The 24018-nt window shown below is 38.1% G+C and overlaps 1 protein-coding gene across 10 annotated transcripts in view; it reads right to left on the bottom strand.

The window, feature by feature from the left end:
* RAB27A (RAB27A, member RAS oncogene family) overlaps positions 1-24018 on the bottom strand; it is a 76629-nt gene that overhangs the window by 6456 nt on the left and 46155 nt on the right. For 6 of the 10 annotated variants that reach the window (XM_070501138.1, XM_014860429.3, XM_014860431.3 and 3 more), the window contains 4 exons: positions 20795-20969; positions 12287-12372; positions 10486-10589; positions 5860-5983 (listed from right to left, as the gene is read on the bottom strand). In XM_070501138.1, the coding sequence (XP_070357239.1) occupies positions 5860-5983; positions 10486-10589; positions 12287-12372; positions 20795-20947 (467 nt within the window). In that variant the 5' untranslated portion in view covers positions 20948-20969. Of the gene's footprint in view, positions 1-5859; positions 5984-10485; positions 10590-12286; positions 12373-20794; positions 20970-22244; positions 22328-24018 lie in introns of all 10 variants that reach the window. The other 4 variants (XM_070501139.1, XM_070501145.1, XM_070501144.1 and 1 more) reach the window with 1 other exon arrangement.

Genomic DNA, 24018 nt, shown 5'->3' with positions numbered 1-24018 from the left:
CCCTGAGTCAGAGATGGCTCCCTCTGACCTGCCCTCACCAAATGGCTTCATGCTCCAGAGCATTTGCCTCCCTTCAGTCCTCGTCAAACCCCTCATTTCCCAAGCGATTATCACTAAATGCTGAGAGAAAATGGATCCTACTTTCCTGATTAACACTAAGGTATAAATGACTGATACCTCTAGCAGAGCTATGAGCCATTGTCTAATATTTACTAACAAGCAAACATTTAATTGTTAGAACTTCAGGGTACATGAGTAAAGTTATAAATTTTTAAGTCACTCATAAAAAAGATGTATAATATTAACAAGATGTACTTTAGATTTATAACTCCAAATTCAAGTTTCAAACTTCTATCCTTCAATTAAAAGTATATTTTCCTGCCATTTGTGAACCTCCAGGTCATGTGACCAGGAGTCAGGTCAACAACCTTAAAAACTTTAGATGAATCATTCAGTTTTCTGAGCAATTGGGGCAATGCAGTTTTTATTTCTACAGGAATAAATGAATGCTAGAGTTCACTCCTCTCCACTCTCAGCTCTTTCAGCTGCCAGAGGAAAAGTGAACTAGATGAGATCCACAGTGAAGACCATAAATTAAGATTTTCCTTCCATAATAAAAGGATGCCCCAGAGGCAGAAATGTGCCTTGTGCTCACATTTGAAAACTGGATGGCTCAGCTTCTTCTAAGGGCATAGGAAGTCTAATGGAAGGAGTTAGCAATATTTTTATGTTCTTATCTTCTTAATGTTCACTTTTAGAAGGCATTTAGGCTACTTTATCTGAACACTTCTCCATATTGGTAAAGAGGGGCAACAGTGGTTCATGGGGTCATGATAAGGAGGAAATGAGATAACACATGCAAAGGGCTTAGCACAAGCCTAGTATCCAGCAAGTGCTCAATAAGTGCTAACCTAACTGGAATTTTTTTCTTCTCTAAAAACAATATTCTGCCTTTTCGAAACTTGCTAGGCAAAAATTTAGCAATCTTAGCTTAAATTCAGGAGGATCAATTGTCCCCTTTTTAACCACAGAAAGGGTGGTTTTGCTCCTTCTCTCCACATGGTGGTGCTAATGTAGCATTTCTAGGGGGCAGTATGCCAAACCTTTGAAAAACTCCTGTGCAGCTCATTGTGGTATCAGTCTGTAAATGACCACTTAGCAGCCATTTGGAACACATGCAGAACACCAATTTTGGCATGCTTTTAGAAAATAAATTAATCATAAATTTTAAAATAAAATAAGAAAAATGGCAAACAGCTTCAAATCAATGAGGGGGCACTATAATTTGCAGTTTTTCACCAAGACATCTATGTCCACCTCACACTAAACATCGGGATCCACATCCAGCTAGTTTCTCTTCTATTATTTATTTCCACAAAACTAGAAGATCCTAGACCCCAGGTATAGGTTGCCAGGAATAAAAGCAAGTGTATTACATGATTCTGTCAAATGGTTCTAGACGTTTGGTTCACATGTGGATCCAGAAATTATGGAGAAATTTTTCACTAAAGTATGAAATTAGTCTCACTACTTTTTATAATCTGTTGGATGCTAAATGAACAGAATTTACAGGAAAGGGCTGGTGAATCAACTGTTTCAACCTGGGAGATTATGCCAAATGAAATCCAGATCCTCTACTAAGTTGTGTGGGGCTCTGGAAATCAGTCTTGTATGTCTAGTTGCAGCTTACGTGTGTGGTTTTAAAACATACCCAATGATACATCATTATTTCTCAAATAAAGGAAGGATGTCATCAAGTATGCAAAGAATCAAACTATTAGAGATCAAGCTATTCATACACATTTCATCTAGTTCAGACAGATAAGACACTGGGCATTCTGCTGAGCTAAGCCACTTGAAATCCCCAAAATGGTCTGTACTCATATTATCAATATTGTAAATAAATGTTTTTAACACATCTTACATTCCAGAAACTCTGCAGTACCTTCTCATCAATAGCCAGCAGTCATCAGTGGGGGAAAAAAAGTGATCTTAAATTTGCTGCCTCTAAGAGAGTAGATCTTTAAAGTTCTCAAGAACTTTCACAAGAATCACAAGAAAAAAATTTATAACTATATGTAGTAATGGATATAACTAAACTTATTATGGTAATCATTTTGCAATATAGACATATATCAAGTCATTGTGTTGTGTACCTAAAACGAATACAATGCTATATGTCAACTATCTCAATTTTTAAAAAATTGCTGCCCATTTCTTTGCACAGTACATGAAATACATACATTCAATTATCATGCTTTCATCATATTCACAATTTTCTCTATTTCCCTCAACTCTGAATCAAGAACAAATGACCACCAACTATCCTCTGTGAATAAAGAAGAGTGTGAGAAGGCATTTAGATGCACCCATTTTTACTCACAGAGTCAAGTCCTTGCCTGCTCACTGTGGCTGGCATTCCCTCAGTACCAATCCCAGTGTCCCTTCCCAATGTGTATCACTGCTCATGTAATTAACTGTGAAAAAAATCTGCTCTCTTTAGCATGGATTTCCAATGATAAGTCATTGAGCATATTTCCTTCACCCAGGCATGGCACAAGTAGACAACCGCTTCACGGTCTGTGCATCATGATTTTGTCCAGCCATACTCTCAAGGAAAATATCTGCAGGGACAACACCTGATAGTAACTTGGCCTCTACACCAGTGCTTCTCGAAGCGCTGTCCTCAACCGCTACCAGCAGCAGCATCCGGGAATCAGTTAGAAACGTAAAGTTTTGGGCTCCGCCTCAGACCTACTGAATCAGAAACTCTGTGGGACCCAGCACTGAGGTGATTCTGATGCACACTACAGTTTGAGATCCAATAGTATCATCTAAAAGAGGAATGCTGTCAATACTGTACTCTACTTTCTCTTCTAATATGCTTGTCACTGACTCTGTAGCTATTTTTAAGTGTCTCAGTAACAGTATGAACTGTAATAGTTTTGACTGGCAGGAGTACAAGTTTGAACAAACCTCTGTTTTGCTCTCTTCTCTGACTTCATTTCCCAATAGATGAACTGACCAATATAGTCCTCTAGTGCATGTGCAGCCAATAAAAATGTTATGATTATTAAAAATGAAAAAATATCCCTGTGAAAATAATCATTAAACTTACATGTCAAATTTATGAAATGAACATGAACCAAATTGCTCCATCATATCTTCCTCTGAAACTGTCAAACAGCCTACAGAACTATATTTTATGCTTCCTAAATCCTAAGGAAATTGTTTTCATCCATTTCCATTCTTCTCCAATAGTTTCAATTATCTTATCTGCTAATCTCTTCTCTCATTTTAACTCAATTCAGAAACTTTAGATTGAGCATCTCTTATGAAATACTCCCCAGACCTTGTGAACTGGGCACAGATGAAAGATCACCCCTGTGTCCCCACATTTCCTATACTCTGTAGACAGAAGGCAGCATGAGGCTCTTTGATACCAGGCAGGATGTGGAATCCTGAGAGCCAGAACAGAGGAAACAAGCAAAGGGCTGAAGAAGCCCAGAGGGAAAAGAAGCCAATCCTGACTGCCCCCTGGCTGCCCTATTTTTTGGCCTATGTTGACACACTTCTCGAAAGTCTGGTGTAGGTCCACGGTTTCCATTGCTTCATCACTTACTTCCTCCTCACTCCCTTGCAACACAGTTCCCAACTTCAACACTTCAGTATTCTCCATGGTATTTGATCCCTCTGCTCTTTCCTTCCCACTGTGCTACAGGAGTGCCTCTCAAGGGAGGAGGAGGGCATATCAGAATTGCCTGTGGGGCTTTGTCAGCCTCCACCTCAGAATCACCTCAGTCAGTGGTTCTCAACCACTGCACATGAAAATCATGTAGAGAGCTTTTAAAAGATACCAGTGCCCAGGCCCCCAGCTGTGGTGGCTTTGTATTATGTCAACTTGGCTAGGTTGAACAACATTTCCCAGAATTCCCTTCCCAGTTAGGGTGGACCACAAGAGAGATTTGGGGGAGATTTGGAGGGCGGAAATGAAGCAACAGCCATTCCGTAGCTGTCATACATTGTCATTTATCTGCTAGTGCATCTCGTCAGCATAAACCAGCAACCCGACCTGCACCTGCTCTACTTTCCCCTACATCCTCCTTCAACTGCTCCAACTCCCGGGCCAGGTGTGTGTGTTTAGCTCTGTGACAAAGGGCCCTGGCTTCTGTAGGACGCCCACTCCACCCAGGTCAGAGGCAACAAGAACTGACATGGGTTTTAGTCCAAAGTCCGTCATAACGGGGCCCAGCTGCTTCTTGCTCTCCCTACTTGACATCTATCTTCCCTTCCTGCCTGCCTGTCCTGCGGACTTCAAGCTTCAGCATCAGACACACAACACCACCTTACAGAGACTGCTTAACCAGCTCCACAAGTGCATAAGGTCAAATCGCTTTATATACAAGGAGGTTTCTTCAGTTGAAACTTGCCTGATAAACCACTCCAGACCAATTATGTGAGAAGTGAGGCCCGAACATGAGTATTTGTTAAAAGCTTGCCAGGTGCTTCTAACATGGTTAAATACCACCGACCCTTGAGTGAAAAGCTCCACATCCCATTGCAAATCTATGCCAGAGTAAGCCAGTATAGTTAATGGAATGAATACCTCCCTCACTCCCACACCTCCTGCCCCACCAGCTAGAACTGAGAAAGATTTAAAATCCTGTTCTGCCTCACCCTACGTATTTTTTCTACTTTACTCCTTTTTCTTTTCCATAAATACAGCCCCTATCCACCTGACAGATCACTGCACTCTCCCCGTCTCTAGCCTTTCCTCCCTCCATTTCACCCCACTGCTCCCAGCCTGATCTGGAAAAGTATTCATAACATTCTTCCATGTTCAAAGGCTTTCAGCAGCTCCCTGTACACAAGGAGATCAAGTCTACCCTCCTTACCTGGCATTCAAAGTTCTCCAGACTCCAGCTTCTTCCCACCTGGCCAGCCTATCCCTTCACTCCCTTCCCGAAGGGAACTTATCCTTGAGTGCTTTCCGAACCTCCATCAGCCCGAAGGAGAATAAAGCAGTGGCCATACAATGAAAAGGGAAAGGGCCTTCTCTGGCCTCCTGGTATTCTAACAACCAAGGCCACTAGCCAGGTAACATCCTGTACATACCTCACCACACCAAACCACCTCTCTCTCTCCTTCCCCTTCCTTCTCAGCACCACAGCTGCCTCCCACCTAAATTAAGGGTAATTAACACATATACACATTTGACTTATTGTATAAGAGGTGGAAAGAAAGTAAAACACAAATTCCTTTGAGGAGGTGCCCTTGACACTTTAATAAGCAGCGCTGACTCCTTCTTTCCTGTCCAATTAATGCTGCTGCTGCCACTGTGATCCTCTCCCCAGAGCTCAAGAAGGAAGACAGTATTTAGTTGATTCTCCACAACAGAAATACAGCCTGAACAAAGAGGGATCTTCATACTCCCCTCCCAGCACAGAAATTTCAAAGCCAATAAGGCCGGAGTTCTCTATAGGAGAATATGAACTGGCTTTGAAATTTCCTTGCTGAATATAGAGAATTTCCTTACCCGGGGCATCTCCTACTTGCTTCTTGGAAAGGCGGCCTTACACACAGTTAAGGCATTTGCCCTCAAAGCTGTCTTTCCTCAAACACCAAGAGATTGAGAAAATGGTACTGAAGCACTGAATAAAGACCCTCACCCCATGTTTTTTCTATGGTGGGTCCCACGGTTATATAATATTAATATGCAAAGTAGGTATTTGACACCTCCCAAGGCCTACATCTTGGGGTTTGTTTTAATTTTTTGCTTTTGCCTTTTTTGTTACCCATTCACGTGCTAATGTTTGCATTGGAAATGTTTTCTCTAGATTTCTGCACAAAAATACTCACCCGTATTTCTCTGCAAGTTCTCTGGCTTCCTCCTCTTTTACCACTCTCTGGTCTTCCAGATCACTTTTGTTTCCACATAACACTATATCTGGGTTTTCACAATATGCATGCATTTGTAGCTGGCCTATTAAATTAAGAAGATAAGAAAATTTATTATAGGTAAATAATGTAAGCGTATGATCAATGGAGAATATACACCAAAGTGCTTTGGAAACTGTAAATGGATATAGAGATATAAGGAACTGATATAATGCTTTCAAAGCATCCATAACCTAATCTGTAAAACTGAATGGACGGGGCATTCATCCTGTCCTTGAGCATGTACCCCAGCTTATTTACGTCAGAGAAGAATGGGAGAATTTGCTAACCCTCCAAAAGTGTGCGTGTGCACACATATGCACATGTGCGCGCGCACACACACAGCATATGGCTATCATTTTTATGAAGGGCATTTGAAAAAAAAACTTGGAGGATTTCCTAGTGCTTATTGCTAATCTTAAAGCACTGTTTTTATATACCCTCTCTCCAAAGCAATAACATCTTTAAAAGAACTGTTCCTATAAACCAGCCTGTTTCTATCTGAAATGTTTTCACATTTTTCTATTATCCTAAAGCAGAATCAAGAAAACAAACAAGACATGGGATTAAACGAAGAGAGAAAATCCAGAATAAATAGTAAATGATCCTGTCACCAGAACCAAGAAGCAGCATAGATTACAATTCTTACTCCACAGCTTTTACTTCTTTTCACCTAAAAACCTGTAAATAGCCATAATTTTTTAAAAGCAATTAAATCAAACAAAAGAGCTTCACTAAGCTAAATAGTTTAATCTCCCAAAGAAGGAAAATAAAGTCTTATTTCTTACTCATCACATCCCATAATGAAATTAAAGCAGCCCAAACTTTCACAATAAGATATCCCCCTAAGTTTATGGACTAATTTATTTTTATTACGGTTAAGCGGAGGAGTGTTGAGATGTTAGTTCCTCATTATGAAGACATGTCTTAGCAAGAGAAAGTCAAGTTGAGAAGCATTTGCTGAGCATTAACATGGGCCTGATACTTGGTGTAGAATTTCAGGGCTCTGACCTTTGCCCTCAAGGGAAAACTGAGGAAACAAGACCTATATAGGCAAGACCAACTGTGTACTGTTTCCTATAACAGCCATGCCCTTTCTTTCCTCCAGGATGTTACACTTGCTGTCCCCACACCCTTGAATTCCCAACCACAACCTTCCTTCAGGGAACCGCCTCGCTTTCTTTAAGACTTGCCTCTCAGTTACCTCTACTGTGAAACCTTTCTGGTCTCCAGAGTGGCTCTGTGCTCTGTTAACACCTTATATGTCCTGTGTCATGGTTATGAGCATGAACTCAGGACCTAAGGTGTCTAAGGCTGAATCCTGGCTCAGCCATTTACTAGCTGTGTGACCCTGAGGAAGTTATTTGATTACTCTGTGCTTCAGTTTCCCCATCTATAAATAGGGAAAATCATGGTACTTTCTTCAAAGGGTTAAGGTGAGGATTAAATGAGTTAACTCAATGATTCTTCAAGTAAGGTCCATGGACCAGCAGCCTTACTGTCACCTGGGAACTTCTTAGAAAAGCAAACTCTCAGGTCCCACCCCAGATCCAATGAATCAGGAATTCTGGGTACATGGTCCAGAATCTGTGTTTTTTTGAAGATTTTTATTTTTTCCTTTTTCTCCCCAAAGCCCCCCGGTACATAGTTGTGTATTCTTCGTTGTGGGTTCTTCTAGTTGTGGCATGTGGGACGCTGCCTCAGCGTGGTCTGATGAGCAGTGCCATGTCCGCGCCCAGGATTTGAACTAACGAAACACTGGGCCGCCTGCAGCGGAGCGTGCGAACTTAACCACTCGGCCACGGGGCCAGCCCCCAGAATCTGTGTTTTAACAAGACCTCTGGGTGATCCAGATGCACATTCACACTTGAGAACCACTAAGGTAATATATTAAAGGATTTAGAAATGCCATGTAAGTATTACCAATAACAATGTTTAATAGTGGTTATTTTGGGGAGTCTGGGAGGTGTGATTATTGGTGGTTTTTCTTTTTTCCCAATTTTTCTACAAAGACTGAATTACTTATATAAAAAGTAAATTAATTGATTACTTTAAAAATCTCACAATGAAAAAAGGCCCATCCGTAAGTAACTACAACGTGAGGCAGTGTGTGATAGGGACCTATAATTAGCACAAAATGTAACAGGAGTTAGGAGGACAGAAAAATCCAACTAAAGGTATCACAGGAAATTTCACAGAGATCATTTTTTTCCAGTTTCTAAATATTAAGTAGAACTCTTAAAAAAAATGTTAAAGAAAAAATGGAGGTGAATGTTGGGAGAGCTTTTCAGACAGATGGAATAATAGGAATAAAAATATAGAGGCAAAAACATGTTGGGCTCCTATACCATTTATGTGAAGCTACAGAAGAAAAGTTTAGAAATTTAGGCTACTTTAAAGTTTCCTTACAAAATATGCTGCCACTAGACGAGGAATGACTATGGGCATGACTTGCTTATCCTCTGAGTTCCAGGAAGACAGGTGAGTGGATACAACACTAACTGATCCTTTCAGATTTCAAATTTAAGCCCAGACGACTCAGCTCTCTGTTCAGTCTCCTAACTCAGCAGGCCTTACCTCTGGACTCTCATCCTCTTCCCAGGAGGCAGGGAGAGATTTGGGGTCAAGAAAGAAGGGACTAGCATGCAGCTCTGGAGAAGCAAAGGGAGGGGGCAGACATGCTCTCCTCTCCCTCCGGCCATCAGGGCCCAGGAGTCAGCTACTTGTTTAATGCAATAATGCCTCTGTTCTCGTATGCATCATTTATATACATATATTTTTTTAAACTACTATTTTGACAAAAAAAGAAACGAATGGTCCCCACAATACTCAAAATGCTAACAGGCAGAGGAAAAATTAAATGCATAGAAATTAACAAATTTGTATTTGTTATTAAGATTTGATATTACCACCTCTGACACTGACCATTATACCTTTTTTTAGAAATGGAGTTGAGGGGAGGAGGATACTTTCCATTGAAGACATGTAATCTTCAATATGCCTAAGTTTTTTTTACCTAATTGGGCAATAAGGAATCTTTTCCACTATGAGGAAAACAAAATAAAATACATGCATACACATAATTCCACATAATTTTGTTCTTTATCTAACTAGCTATAAAGCCCAGATGGGCAAGATTTATCTGCCTCAGGGTTTTTACTTCTATCTGTGAAAAACAGGTGGGTTGATGATCTTCAATGGTAAGATTCTACAACCACATCTCTAATAATGGTCTTTATAAAGTGCTTGACTTAAGAAAGCCCCAGAACTTCTTCTGATGATGCAAAGGAGAGGATGATGAGCAAGAGCTGAGGATAAGGGACTAGAAATAGCCACCACCATTCAGCTGTAAGGGAAATAATGAGGTGTGCAATACATTTAACAAAGTGAAGCCCAGTAAGCATAATTAAATTCGGGAACCTATATTTAAAGTATTAAATAGCTCTTCAACTCTTAGTAATCAACTTAGTTGAGAAAGAGCATAAAAGGCCACTGAACTGAAAGCCAAAAGCTCCATGTCCTTGGCTAAATCTATTACTCTTTAAGGCTCAGTGTCCTCATCCTAAAATAAGGACACACCACCTGCCTGAATCTCCTCACGGGGTGGTTGTGAGGATCAGATACAAAGTATGTGAAAATGCTTTGAAAACCACAATACACGACAAAAATTATTTAAAACCTCATTTTTTAAAATAAGGTTTTCTACCACTGAAACCACAGCCAATTACCCTTTCATAATACCAAAACACCAAGTGATGTTTAAGCAGTAGGAATTTTTAAGTGTTTTCATTGTAAAGATTTGGATGTTAAGAATTTCACGACCTTCCCCAATAGATTCTCTAGGTTTACACCACTACAACCAACAGAGGAAAATGTACATTTGCAAGCTGTTATTTGGTCAAGTAGCGGGATTTTAAATGGCTACTAATTAATTGTTTAAGAGATTAAGATCTCTCCAAACAGCCAAAATGAAGCTTATGTATATTGTGCTGGGGACCAGTATTGCCAATGCAATTCTAGAGTTTTCCATGATGGGCTTCTCCCGGCAAATGCACTGGCCCTAAAAGCAGAGAAAGGGCCTTTAAGTACAGAAGAGACATGGAGCCAAGGGGTAGGATCCATTAAGCCTTCAAAAGGTATTTACGTCTATGTAACATATGTTTGAAACCCTGGAGTGGTACAAGAATTGATAGCACACAATAGACAAGCAGTTACTTAGAGCTTTAACATCTCTAGGCTTCTATTTCCTCATCAATAAAAGTGGGGATAAGAGGCCCCTCTGGAGAAAAGGCTAATTACGAAGGTACTTGGAAAGTGCTGCCTTGTACCTGGAGTGTAGGAAGTACTCAACAAATCAAAGTTCGTATTACTAGGAAAAGCAGAGTATTTCAGTTATCTTTGCCCAAAACTAAAAACTTAGCTTCTTTAAACAGCATTTTAAATAGCACTAGGAGTTCCTCCAAAACAATTTATGACATAAGTAGAATATGAGAGGGCGTTTTATTGTGAGGAGCGGGGAGTGAGAGGAAGGGAAACAAAAACACTTACTTATCCAGTTTCTGACATTGAGGAAACTTTGCTCATTTGTCAGGTCAAAAAGCAGAAGAAACCCCATAGCATCTCTGAAGAATGCTGTTGTCAAACTACGAAACCTGGGAACATAAAAGCAGACTGGTCACCTAAACCATGGCCCCGGTCCTGAAATAGAAAGCTACCAGCAGTGCCCTCAGCCTCTTACAATCGTTCACCAATAACAAACTAGATGTTTAATAACATGCCATTGGTACTAATAACTTCACATTATATATGCATATTGTAGCTCTTAGTTACATAAGATTTAGTGAATTATGCAATGATAAATTATGCTGTTAGGATAAAATTATAATCAATGGTATCAAATATCTTAGAAAATATAGTAAAGAGATATTTAGAGCAAGAAAGAATATTTGAAAATATATCTACACTTTATAAAATGCCAACAATTATCAAAGTTATTCTTGGAATTTTCTTTTAAAACAAAAACAATCTGTGTAAATTGAAAATTTAAAAAAAAACAAATTAGATGATATTCCAAAAGTGTCTAAGACAGTTATTTATCACTTCCATAAGTTTATGTGTTAATAGACCACGTGATTTGAAAACCCAGCCTGCTGGACAGGGATGACAGGTACTAGCTTGTGATCCCTTAGTCTCAGCCAAGAATTTATTGTACAATTAAGAGTTAATTAGCCCCAAAGCAATGGTGCTTGCCGTGTACGTTTTCCTTGTCCTGTGAAAGCTTGGCTTGACATTACAGTGTGTTCCATGACCTTTAATTCAGGCTCTACAGAAATCTCTTATCTCTGATAACCATGTATTTGGCTTTAAGGTGGGGGAAGCACTGACTCAGGCCCTATCCTTTCTTGGTATTCACTCTTCCGTGGCTTTCTGGCTTTCTCCTGCTATCTCCCCCTCTCTCTCCCTCTGACAGCCAGTTTCCTCTTAATTTGCCTTTATGCAAAACCTACGACTGACAGGCAAAGGCTCCAGGGAAGAAAATACTGGTATGAATTTGTCATCTAATCTGCTATTTTAAGGTTTCTCGAATATTTCTAATCAATGTTTTTACAAAAAGAGTCTTTATCTTTTAGAGATATATATGAAAATTGTTATGAATGAAATAATCTGATATTTGAAATTTGCTTCAAAATAATTTGGGGGAGGGAGTGAGAAGAGGTGAGGGGTACACATGAAATAAGATTGGCCACAACCTGATGACTGTTGAAACTGGAAAATGAGTACATGAGTTCATTACACAATCCTCTCTGCTTTCATACACACTTGGAATTTTCTATAATAAAAAGTTAAAAAACAAAGAAAATTCTTCAAGGAAACTGTGAGAGAAAACAGAAGCTGTAGCAAACTAAAAGCAACTTGATATCAAGATTTCAGGTAACTAATTTTGGTCAAGCAACTTCTGACCATCTGAGTTCACGCCAACCAGATTTTCCACTAGGTTTCAACAATCAGGTAAGAATAATACATGTAACTCCAAAGCTTTCTTTGTGGCTGAGTAAATAGCAAAAGTTAATGGAGAAAAGTGTACAAGCCTTAAAAAAAAGAAGAAGGAAAAAATCCACACATAAGATGATCCGTTTTGAAAAGGATTCATTTTTCCTTTGACTTTGTATGAAATAAAGCCACCATTATCACCTCAAACTGATAAATTTCCTGCTAATTTGGCAGCATGTGTTATCCAGGTGCAAATAAACTAATCAGCTGGCCTTTTCCTGCTTAGGTCGCTGTGTGAAAAGCAAAGCTGTTTTTCCCTTTCCTCCAGTAAGGAGCACGTAACTGAAGATTCTCATACCTCTCCTGCCCTGCTGTGTCCCATAACTGCAGGTGGATTCTCTGGCCTCTGCCAACAGCTCCATCTGGCCCATTGGCTCTGTACACCTAAAAAAGCAAAATGAAAGAGAAAAAGAAAACTTCTGAGACCCGTGAACTCTTCTCACGTTCCTATTCAGTACAACTCACCTAAGCATCTAAACTTCTAAAGAAAATCTCATCTGGAATACAACCTTGTTTGAATTTTATTCCAAATAATTTTCTTTGGATAATATAATAATTTGTATTAGTATATGTACACATTACATATTTTATAAATATATTATGAAATATATAAATAATATGTAATTTATATAAAAATAATAATCAGCTCACCTTTCCTCAAAGTTTCCTCAGATTACTAGTTTCAGGAAATATTACCTTTCTATGACTTCTCCCTATATCATCTTTAAAAAGTATTCTTAAAACAATTTTATAGGAAGCACTTCTGAAATGGCAGAGAAAGCACCTCTGAAAACATCTTCTTCCATAAAAGCAATGAAAACACTGTCAAAAACTGTCAAAATCAACTTTTTCAGAACTCTGAAAATTAGCAAAGGCTTGCAACATTCCAAGGAGCATTTATTCAATACAAGTGGCTATCAGTAAAAACAGTAAGTTTTGTGCTGTTTTAGTTTGTCCTATTCCTATCCCCCTCTTCCTAGCTCCACAGGAGCCTTCAAAACCAACAGATGCACAGCTATGGTAGCTGTGAGAACCATCAGCACAGCAGCCACTGTAGGCAGTGGAGGCAGAAGAGGTTTGGAGCTCTCCAAACGTCTCATCCCCAGAGAACAGTGTGAAGCTGCCTGTAAAGCTCCATTCCCAGGCTTTGTCTTTATTTTACCTTACTTGGAGCTTGCTCTACGAGAATGGCCCTATCTTCACAGCATTTGTTGACAACCATCAGCAACAATTATTTAACATCACAGCTACCTGAGGCAGCAATACCAGTTGTGGCTAACAAAAGTCTAGTCAAAAAACTAAAAGAGAAAAAGTAGAAAATGAGATGTCCATAGGGAGATTTGAAAAGCTCCAAAATATTCCTTGGAATCTACTAGGCCATGCTCCTGTGCAGGGCTGTACATATGCCCAGGAAAGACCTGAAAAGACCCTAATCTATCACCTGTGGCTGACCTTGGGGATCTTCCCACGCAGAAAGGGAAGGCTAAGGCCGAGTTGTAAACTTCCTGAAAGAGCATTAAGCACATGTCCCAACACACACATAGAGCCCCTCAGGAAAAGCTGAGAGACTTACTGGATCAAGAAATTTAAGAAACTCTCTGTCTACTCATCAGCTGAACACTACGTTAACTGAGCAGAGACTTAGTAGCTGCACACAAGAAAGAATACAGATTTCACAGAATTATCCTAGGAATGTCACTAAACAAACAGCAACCGCAACAACAAAATAAACAGCAAAAAAACAAGAAATCCTTAGAGGGGAGAGGAATCTGATTTCCAGAGTTGCCACTTTGTATTATTTAAAATGTCTAGTTTTCAACAAAATTTATGAGACACACAAAGAAAGAGGAAAGTATGGCCCATACACATGGAAAAAGGGAACCAACAGAAACCATTCCTAAGGAAGCCCAGATCTTGAACTTACCAAAGACTTTCAATCAGCTGTTATAAATATGTTCAAAGAACTAAAGGAAATCATGTCTATAGAATTAAAGAAAAGTATGAGAATAATGCCTCACTAAATAGAGAATGTCAATAAAGAGATAGATATTATAAAAAGATGTAAATAGAAATTCTGAATTTGAAAAGTACAATATCTAAAATACACTATTCACTATAATATTCACTGGTAGGTCTCAATAACAGACTTGAACTGGCAGAAGAAATAATCATTGAATTTGAAGATAGGTCAATTGAGATTATCTAGTCTAAGGAACAGAAAGAAAAAAAGGATGAAGAAAAGTGAAGAGAATCTCAGAGACCTATGGAACACCATCAAACATACCAACATATGCATACTGGAAATCCTATAAAAAGAGGAGAGCTAGAAAGAGGCAGAAAAAATATTTGAAGAAATGATATCCAAAACCTCCCAAATTTGATGAAAAACATTCATCTGCACATTCAAGAAACTCAGTGATCTTCAAGAAGGATAAACTCATAAAGATTCACTAGTTATATCATCATCAAACTGTCAAATCCAAAGACAAACAGAATCTTAAAAGCAGCAAGTGAAAAGATAGTGCTTCAGGCTGACATGAAAGGACACCAGGCAGTAATTCAAATCCACACAAAAAAATAAAGAGCAACAGTAAAAGTAACTACATGGGTAAATATAAAAGACAGTATAAACATATTTTTGTAACTCTTTTCTTCCATTGATTAAAATACAATTTCATAAGTAATAATTATAAATCTGTATTGAATATATATGCATAAAGATGTAATTTGTATGACAATAGTAGCACAAAGGGTGGGAGGAGAAGGAAATGGAACCATATAAGAGCAAAGTTTTATACAGTATTGAAATTAAGTTGGTATTAATTGAAACTAGATTGTTAAAAATTAAGATAAGAATTGTAATCCCCAAAGGAACTGTTAAGAAAATGACACAAGGGGGCCGGCCCCATGGCCAAGTGGTTAAGTTTGTGCGCTCTGCTGCAGGCAGCCCAGTGTTTCGTCGGTTCGAATCCTGGGCACGGACATGGCACTGTTCATTGAGCCATGCTGAGGCAGGATCCCACATGCCACAATTAGAAGGTCCCACAACTAAGAATATACAACTATGTACCAGGGGCTTTGGGGAGAAAAAGGAAAAAAATAATATCTTTAAAAAAAAAAAAAAGAAAATGACTCAAAAATATATAGTAAAAAAATGACAAGGGAATTAAAATGGTATACTAGAAAATATCTACATAATAAAAAATAAAGCAGTCATGGGGAAATAGAGGAACAAAAAAGGACATAAGATATATAGAAAGCAAGTAGTAAAATAGCAGACATAAATCCTATCTTATCAGTAACTACAGTAAATGTAAATGGGTTAAAAACTTCAAAGGAAAGGCAGAGATTGGCCTTTGTAGTATAAAACAAAGTGGTAAAAAACAAAGTTGAGAGAAGTATGGAAATTAATAAAAGAAACCTTAACTAAATCAGAGTTGGGAAAGCCTGTAGGGAGAGCTCTCATGCCCTATCACACATTGTCAATTACACCAAACAGAGAGAGACTTAAACTTGCGTCTTGGACAGGAAGTATACTTTATGTATATACTAGAATTGAAAAGATAAGTGAATATATTTTAGACAATCAGAGCTGGTTTTTTTACTGGTGGAGAAAGAAATTACAAATAAGGAAAGGGGAAACCTAAAATGAACCTTGAGGTGTAGAATTGAAATCAGAAGTATCAGTGTAACTCATGGTTTTTAATATGCCTATATAGATGGATACAGAAATACAGATGTGTGTATTGTGGGTTAGTGTACATACATAGAGTTCCTGTTAACTCTCATGATTCTATGAGTTGACTAGGTGGTTCTCCTGTTGTGCCTGTGGTGCTGGGATGGCAGCAGTCATCTGGAGGGTTGATTGAGCTGGAACATCCAGGATGGCTCAGTGGATGGTGTCTGTCAGCTGGGAGTTCAACTGGGGCTGTCAACCAGAGTGCTGCCTCTACTTGGTCTCTCTACTGGTGGCTTGGGTTTCTCATGGCATGACACCTGGGTTTCAAGAGAGTATCCTAAGAGGGAGCATTCCAAGAAAGCCAAGTGGAGACTGAAAAGCTTCCTATGGTCTAGTCTCAGAAGTTATGCAATGTCACTTCCACCTCATTTTATTGGTCAAAAAGAAAGTCTCGGAGGTATGGGATAGCAACACTGAAACTACTTTATATATATCTTATTCTATCAAAGGCATTAGCAAGGCAGTTGGTGAAATTTAAATAACTGCTGTAATTTAGATAATTTGTATCAATGATAATTTGATTTTGATAGTTGTAGTATAGTTATATAGAAGAGTATCCTTTGATATAGGACTTTTTACAACACTGTAAACCAACTAAACATAACAGACATCTATAGAACACATCATTCAACAATGGCAGGATACACAGTCTTCTCAGGTACACAAGAAACATTCTCAAGGACAGATCATATGTTAGGTCATAAAATAAGCCTCAATAAATTTGAAAGACTGAAATCATACAAAGTATGTTCTCCAACCACAATGGAGTAAAATTAGAAATCATTAACAGAATTTTGGAAAATTCACAAATACGTGGAAATTAAACAACACAGTCTTAATAACCAATGGGTCAAAGAAGAAACACAAGGGAAACTAGAAAATACTTTTGGGTGAATGAAAACAAAAGCACAACATACAAAAAATTATCAAATGAAGCTAAAGCAGTGCTCAGAGGGAAATTTACAGCAGTAAACAGCTATATTAAAAAAGAAGAAAGATATCATATCAATAACTTAACCTTCAACCTTAAGAAATTAGAAAAATAAGAGTCAGCTCAACCCAAAGGAAGCAGAAGGAAAGACATAATAAATATTAGAGTGGAAATAAATGATCTTTTCTTGGAAAAGATCAACAAAATTGATAAACCTTTAGCTAGACTGACCAAGGATAAAAACAGAAAACTCAGATTCATAAAATCAGAAGTGAAAGAAAGGACAACACTACCAATCTTAGAGAAATAAAAAGATTATAAAGGAATACTAGAAAAATTGTATGCCAAAAATTAGATAATCTAAAACAAATAGAGAAATTCCTAGACACAAACAACTGAAACTAACTCAAGAAGAGACAGAAAATTTAAATAGACACATAACCAACAAGGAAACTGAATTTGTACTAAAAAAAAAAAACTTCCTGCAAAGAAAAGGCCAGGCCCAAATGTCTTCACTGGAGAATTTGACCAAATGTTTAGAGAAGAATTAACGCTGATCCTTCCCAAACTCTTCCAAAATCTAGAAAGACAGATACACTTTCCAATTCATTTTATGAGGTCAATACTACCTTGATATCAAAACCAAAGATATCATGAGGAAAAAAAAATCTACTGACCAATATCCATTCTGAATATAGACACCAAAATACCAGCAAACAGAATCCAGCAACATACAAAAAGGATTATACACCATGACCAAGTGAAATTGATCACAGGAACAGCAAGGTTGATTTAACATACAAAAATCAATCAATATAATACATCATGGTAATAAAAAACTAAAATCACGTAAGTTCCTCAATAGATGCAGAAAAAGCATTGAAAAAAATCCAACATCTTTCATGATAAAAACACTCAACAAATTAGAAATGGAAGAGAACATCCTCAACCTGATAAACAGCATCTATGAAAACCCACAGCTTACAGTACACTTAATGCTGAACATCTGACTGCTTTCTCCCGAAGATCAAAAACAAGACAGGATGTTCTCTCTCATCATTCCTATTCAATATTTTACTAGAGGTTCTCACCAGGACAGTTAGGACAGAAAAAGAAATAAAACATATCCAAATTGGAAAGGAAGAAGTAAAATAGAAGATGACATGATCTTGTATTTAGAAAATCCTAAGGAATAAATAGACACACACACACACACATTCACGATTAGAACTGATTAACAAGTTCAGCAAGGTTCCAGTATATAAGATCAATTTCCAAATAAATCATATTTCTATATACTGGCAATGAACAATTCCAAAATGAAATTAAGAAAACAATTTACAGGGGCTGGTCCCATGGCCAAGTGGTTAAGTTCGCCCACTCCACCTGGGTGGCCCGGGGTTTCACTGGTTTGGATCCTGGGCGCAGACATGGCACTGCTCATGAGGCCACGTTGAGGTGGCATCCCACATGCCACAACTAGAAGGACCCACAACTAAAATATATAACTATGTACTGGGGGGATTTGGGGAGAAAAAAGCAGGAAAAAAAAGAAGATTGGCAACAGTTGTTAGCTCAGGTGCCAATCTTCAAGAAAAAAAACAATTTACAATAGCATAAAAAAGGTTAAGATATTTAAGAATAAATTTAGCAAATAAGGTAAAACTAATACTCTGAAAGCTATGGAACACTGGTGAAAAAAATTACAGATCTAAATAAATGGAAAAACATCCATGTTTATGGATCAGAAGATTGTTAAGATACCAATACTTCTCCAAATTGAGCCATAGATTTAATGCAATCCCTGTCAGAATCTCAGCTAGCTTCTTTGTAGAAACTGACAAGCTGGCCCTAAAATTCATATGAAATTACAAGAAATCCAAAACAATCTTGAAAAAGATGGGCAAAGTGGGAGGACTCATACTTCCCAATTTCAAAACTTACTACAAAGCTACAATAATCAAGATGTATAGTACTGGCATAAAGATAGACATATAGATTAGTGGAATAGAATTGAGAGTCCAAAAATAAACCCTTACATTAATGGTCAACAGATTTGCAACAAGGGTGCCAAGATCATTTAGGGAAAAATAAGAGTCTTTTCAACAAATGGTGCCGGGACAACTAGATACCTACACGCAAAAGGATGTAGTTGGACCCCAATTCACACCATACACAAATATTAACTCAAATATGGATCATAGATCTAAATGGAAGAGCTAAAACTGTATATCATATATCTAATAAGAATATTTATGCAGAACATATAAAGAACTCTGAAAATCTAACAGAGAGACAAATAACCAACTTAGAAACAGGCAAAGGATCTTACTAGACATTTCTCCAAAGAAGATATACAAATGGCCAATCAGCATATGAAAAGATGATTACTCAACAACATTCATCATTAGAGAAATTCAAGTCAAACCTACAATGAGGTACCACTTCATACCCAATAGAATGGCTATAATCAAATAAACAATAACAAGAACTGGTGAGGCTATAGAGAAACTGGAACCCTCATACATTGCTGGTGAGAATATAAAATGGTACACCTTCTTTGGAAAAATTTGGAAGCTGCTCTAAGTTAAATAGAGAGTTGTCATATGGGCCAATCCATTCTATTTCCAGGCATATGCCCGAAAGAACTGAAAAAAATGTTCACACACAGAAAATGTATATGAATGTTAATAGAAGCACTATTCATAATAGCTAAAAAGTAGAAGCACTATTCATAATAGCTAAAAAGTGAAACAACCCAAATGTCCATCAATGGATGACAAAATGTGGTATATCAGTACAATAGAATATTATTTGGTCATAAAAAGGAATGAAGTTCTGATGCATGCTGCAACACAGATGAACCTTGAAAACATTGTGCTAAGTGAAAGAAGCCAGGCACAAAAAGCCACATATTGTATGATTCCATTTATATGATATGTCCAGAATAGGAAAATCCATACAGAGTAGATCAGCAACGGCTAGTAGCTAGGGAGAGAAGAAATGGGGAATGACTGCTAATGGGTACATAGTTTCTTTTTGGGGTGCTAAAACATTCTAAAGTTAGTAACACTGGTTGCACAACTGTGAACATACTAAAAGTCACTGAATTGTATAGGTGAATTTTATGTCACGTGAATTATATCTCAAAGCTATTTCTGGGGGAAAAAAACAAGGTTAGAGAATAGGAATTAACAAATAATCACATACATATATATACTGATTCTACCAATTATATGTCAATACTAAAAATTTCATGAAGATCCTATTCTTAGTGAGTGGGTCTCTGGGAGGGGAAGAAAAGACCTCGCGTAGGTAGGAGGGAATGAATTCTCCTATCCTGGAAGCCAGAGACCCTGTATCTTTCCCAGGTAGAATATGCTCCATTGAAGGGTCTTTGTTATTAACCTCCTGACCACTTGTTGACCTGTGTCATGGTAACAGTCGATTTTTCAGCAAGAAATGCAGTTCGTGAAGAAGGCCATCTTCTCTCCTCTGCTACAACGACATAATATCTTCCTGCCTTCCCCTCCACCACTAGAGTATGTTTCAGTCTTGAGGTCCTTTTTTTTTAAAAAAAGAGCCTCTTCCCTCATCCTTCTGCAGAACTTCCTCTTTCCCTTGGTTACTTCCAGGATCAACATGCAGTGCCAGCATTCCCACTCCTACTCCAGCCTCACCCTCCTGGCAGCAGTGATGAGCTCTGCCACTCAGTGTTCCGTATAGGCTTGCTGAGCCTTAGTTAAGAGAAAAACAATTAAAAACTTTATCAGAGCTGGAAGATATAGCCCACAAAACAGGTGTGTGAGGGGCAGGGTGGTTTGTAGGCTTCACAACAAAGGTAGACAAATAACTTTCTAGAGTTCAGAAGGGAAATTCCAAACCAAAAGGGAACCAAGGGAAAATTTAAAAGAATCTTCACTTTTTACTCTGTCTCCTTGGTTTTATATGAAGTGTCCTTCAGCACATTTTATCACCCCTTCCCATTGCCCAGATTGAACAGTACACACTTTCACATGGACCCTTTAATTTTAGATTCCAACCTTTGTCCTCCTAATTCCTGCAAAGCAAACTAAACAGATAGGCAAATGTTGACTCAAAGATTACATTTTTATATAGAAGGATGTGGAACTTACCACTCTCTTTTCCCTGAAATCAATGCCCACTGTTGTGATAAATTTGGAGTTAAATTTACCATCTGTGTACTGGTAAAGTACACTGGTCTTCCCCACTCCAGAGTCTCCCAAAGCTAAAAACTTGATGAGGTAATCATAGTCTCCATCAGACATAATGAAGAACTCAGTGGTTCACCTGTGAAATACAAACAAATGCATATTCACTAAAAATCCACTAGAAAATATTAGAATCCTCCATGAATGAAGTGACTTAGTTTAATATTCAGTTCAACAAGTACTTCTATGTAACACCTGTATGCCTAAGGGTTCTGTGAAGAAAAGGTTAGATATTAATCCCTGCCCCCAAGGACCTAATAGTTTGCTAGATGAGATGCTACTGAAATAGTAAAGAACAGTTTAAATTTAACATGCATATTATAGTACTGTTATAATAGACAAAAATTCCAAGTGAGAATGATAATCAAGAAGATAACAGTCACTAAGTCTTATATGCAGATCACATAGAACAAAACTTAACAAAAGAAAGAAAGGAGGAAGGAGAATGTTATAGGAATAATAATAATTCTTAGCGTGCAAGTGGTTCCAATTCCTCCATTTTTTCAAAGTGTCCTAGTGCTGCCTCCTTGGCTTTTCTCTCGTTTTACTTGGACACCTAGGCAATTTCAATTATCCTGTTCATTTTCACATGTCATTATAATTCCTTCAAAGTCAATGGTAAATTCACAAGTAAAATTTGGCTTGCAGCTTCCTTACATATTATTATTAGGTACCACGTATTAAATCAGGCTTTTCTGGAATATCACTGCTCACTTGAGAACTGAGTTCCAGATTTGAACAGTCACTGCTCAGAGACCATAGTTCCACAATGAATGGCTCATTTATACTTGCCTTGCTATTCTAATAAGAAATGCTACCAATTCAGCTCTTCAACATTGACTAAAACAAAAGTCCATCTTAGAGAAGAAAAACTCTTTTTATCAGCAAGCCCTAATCATAGTTATTTTTTATTTTTGCAATCAGCACTTTCATGATTTGTTTTTATCCTCTAAATAGATTCAAACTATTCAAAATATCAGTCCGACTGAACATGTGGTCTGTCTCCAGGGAAGGCTTACTTCTTTTTATCCTCCCATTTCTAATAACAATAAACCCTCCTGAAAAGCAGAAAAATAATCAGCTATCCCATTACCACTGACAACTCTACCTGCCCATTCAAACATACATATTCACCCATCCACGCACACATCAGATGCCCTACATTAGACACTACTGATTTTCCTCTCATTGGCCTCTTTTCACCCAGCCCTATATCCAGAAACTTTGCCACAATACTCAATCCTTCCTACAGGATTATTTCTATAGATCCATAAAATTAATAAAAGCTCAGGCAATGACATTTACTGATTTTCAAGGATGCTTCCCCCACCCCATACTTAATTTGGTGACTCACCTTATGCTCAAAAATCCTGAATGCTGCGCGCCAAGAACTGCTGCCATGTACTTCCTCAGAGTGCCTTAGTGTAGATCTGCGACCTCATATTTAGATATGGCTGGTCAGTTGAAAAGGGCAGAGCCTCTACAAACATTCATAATTCTATTTGCACACTATAAAGAGCAATACTTTACAGATGACGGCTTCCCTATGTTACAGCTTCTGTATTCACAGCTGCAGGTTGCCAGAATTAATGGTGTATAGCAGAATTCCTCTCTAAAAAATGACCACTGGGTACAAATAAATATTCTAGCATGTCATATCACAGCATCCCACTTGACTCCAAGTTATTCAGAAATAAGAGCTAAGAATTGAAAAGCACATCCAGATAACATTCAATCATTTTGGGAGTTCTCCCTCAAAATGAATAAGGAACCAGAAAGCAACTCCAAATTCTGCAATGAGAATGATGCAAGCAGACACTGCGGCTATCTTACTTCCTCTTTACTTTTAATTTGAAAAAAGTTGGTCATTTCTCTAACTGTTTTTATATTATTTAAGGTACAGGAGAAAATGCTGTCACCAAAATCATCACTATTCTAGAACTTTCTAAACCCACTTGAGTGGAAATCAAAGACAGATGACACTATCTCCGCTGCACAATATTTATTGCGTTTAGTTATCACGTGAGAAGAATCACACACGTAAGTGTGTGATCTAATGATCTTCATGGGTTTTGTTTTCTATTCATGTTGATAGCAATACTTAACAGTTTGTTCCCAAACTAAGCCATCATAAAGGAAGTGTTAACAAACCAAATACCACAACTGAAGGTACAGATACCACTATCAATATTAATCATAGTCTGCACTCTTCAGACTGCACCTTTAGACAATTATCTGCCTTGCCGATCTGAAAATAAACGCTCAGACCTTTCATTCTCTGGGTTCAGTTTTCCAACGGATGAAAAAGAACCCAGAGAGGTTAACTCATTTGTACAGTCTGGAACATAGGTCTCCTAACTTCAAGTCCAACGTCCATTATACACCAAGCTTAATGTCAGTTACTCATATTTTTACAAATACATGTTGGGCTTAAAAGGACCAGGTATGATATCATACAAGGTAGCCTAACAGGAAACACATGACCTCTGAAGTCAAGCAGAGCTGTGTTGAATCCCATGTCTCCCACATATCAGCTACTCAGATGTCTTCGAGCCTTGGATTTTCAGGTTCCTATTCTATGAAAAAAAAGATAATGCACACTATCTTTTTACCATTATTCTAAGGAGTGAATAAGATACTCTTTGTGGAGTGCCCAGCACAATGCTTGGCACACTGAGTACTCAATAAATGTTAGCTCACTCCCTTTTCCCCATTCTGGACCTATCTGACTGGCTCTGAAGACCTAGAACAATTTCTGAAATTGCCTGTGGGGAGCTCAAACCATATTTCTGCCAAAAAGATTGCTGACTGGCTCAAAGTAGTTTGCCCAGTCAACAAAGATAATTTTCAAATGAATTCTGATTTTGCTGGCTGGTTCAAACTATTTTCAATTCATTTTAAATAGATATGTCAATTTCAAAAGAGTTATGGCCAGCTTAAAAATAGGTGCAAATGTGTAGGGGCCAGCCCAGCGGCATGGCAGTTGGGTTCACGTGCTCTGCTTCGGCAGCCTGGTGTTCACCAGATCAGATCCTGGGCACAGACTTACACACCACTTATCAAGTCATGCTGTAGCAGGCGTCCCACATATAAAGCAGAGGAATATGGGCACAGATGTTAGCTCAGGG

This window comes from Equus asinus, chromosome 2 (assembly GCF_041296235.1).
Source record: "Equus asinus isolate D_3611 breed Donkey chromosome 2, EquAss-T2T_v2, whole genome shotgun sequence".
Lineage (NCBI taxonomy): Eukaryota > Metazoa > Chordata > Mammalia > Perissodactyla > Equidae > Equus > Equus asinus.
This window is presented reverse-complemented; position numbering and strand designations above follow the sequence as displayed.